The sequence below is a fragment of the Mus caroli genome, chromosome 7 (genome assembly GCF_900094665.2).
Source record: "Mus caroli chromosome 7, CAROLI_EIJ_v1.1, whole genome shotgun sequence".
Taxonomy (NCBI): Eukaryota; Metazoa; Chordata; class Mammalia; order Rodentia; family Muridae; genus Mus; species Mus caroli.
In genome coordinates, this window is record NC_034576.1 from 37,478,517 (window position 1) to 37,480,079 (window position 1,563).

Here is a 1,563-nt window from a genome sequence, read left to right on the forward strand (position 1 = left end):
ACTCACTTTGTAGACCAGGCTGGCCTCGAACTCAGAAATCCGCCTGCCTCTGCCTCCCGAGTGCTGGGATTAAAGGCGTGCGCCACCACGCCCGGCTCTAAGCAATTTTTAACAGTAGTTTTTCTTTGTTATGCACATAATAAAGTGGTAGCTGAGACACGCTAAGAAACTTGTTCTCAGAGAAAAAGGGCATGAATCACCAAATCAGAGGCAATATCTTTACTCTCTCCTCTAGTACTGCCCCAGTGCTTGGCTGCCTTTCTGGGCACAGCTCTTTTCGGCTCAAATTCCAAAGCCTTAGGTGTTCGATACTGCCCCTCAGCAGCTTTTTACAGGGGCAAGGGTGAAAACCAGGTGGCAGAGGGGAGCAGGTCCTTGACAGAAGTTATACGGGAAGGTAGTAGCTAGGTCCGGTCAAGGACTTGGACCCATCACTTCTAGTTCCCCCGAGAGGCCCCCGAAGAGAGCACACAACATGATCCTGACATCTATTCCTAGCTAAGAGACTGAGTCGGCGGATTCAGACTCCCGGCCTCCATTTCTTTTGTGTACTAAGGTAATTCCCTGGAAGTTGCCTTAGGACTCTGTTGAGACAGGTATCCCTGATTCATTTCCCAAGCCAACTTCTAGTTCCGAGGTTCTATAGTCCCACCCTGGTCCTGCTCCGCGTCCCTCGTCTCACTTACCCTTCATTGTCGGCCAGCTTCCGGAGCTCTCTGGCGATGTCTCCTTCGGGCCTCACTCATTCCTTTCCTTTCTTCGCTTTGTTCAGCGGCTTTCTCCCGCCGGGACGCTGCTTATTTGTTTAAAATTCTACTGGAAAAATCCGAGAAGCCTAAGAGACAATTAACAAAGTGCATGGACTTACTCCAGCCGGCGTCAGGTTATGGCGACCAGATTTCGGATCGGGCGCCTCTCTGACGTCATTGACGCGACGGCATCTATGTGCGTCCGTCTCTGGCAGCACAGGCGCCTTGGGGTTAACTCCGTGGTTGAGAGAGGAGCGGGTTTTGCGGGTCTGCGCTGTGGTGTTCAGTATGCAAGTGTCTATAACTGGAGTAGTCGTGTTGGGGGTCAGGATTAATGAAATGTAGCGAGGGCAAGCTGGCATAGAGAGGACGCGAGGGAGATTGGGGACGAGGGAAGGCACAAGTGGGCCGGGGATATCGGCGGTTACGACTGTAGGATTCCATTTTTTTTTTTTTTTAAAAAAAAGCAAGGGGCTTACAGTGTGGCCCTGGGTAATCTAGAATTTACTCCCGAGAATATTAGTCATATTTTGTACTGGTGGCCGGGGGTATTTAGTCCTGTTTCTGCTACTTTTATGACCTCGTTCAAAGGTCTTTTTCCTATTAGTAAAGAAAAAGAGTAGGTTTATTTGCTATCGGATGCAAGAAGGTAGAGACGTGTAGTTAGTGTGGCTAGTATAACAAAAGTTACATTTTATTATGCAAACGGTCATTACATAGGTTCACCCCCTAAATTCCTAACTACCTAAGCCTGTCTCCCCAAGGCTACCCTCCTGTGTGACTTATCTTAGCTGAAGGTCAGGTCCAGTCTCCA

At 49.3% G+C, this 1,563-nt stretch overlaps 1 protein-coding gene across 1 annotated transcript in view; it reads right to left on the reverse strand.

Moving 5' to 3' along the window:
* Pop4 (POP4 homolog, ribonuclease P/MRP subunit) overlaps positions 1-930 on the reverse strand; it is an 8,605-nt gene extending 7,675 nt beyond the window's left edge. Inside the window, exon 1 of the mRNA XM_021167368.2 lies at positions 687-930. Within this exon, the coding sequence (XP_021023027.1) occupies positions 687-693 (7 nt within the window). The 5' untranslated portion in view covers positions 694-930. The remainder of the gene's footprint in view (positions 1-686) is intronic.
* Positions 931-1,563: the final 633 nt, after the last annotated feature.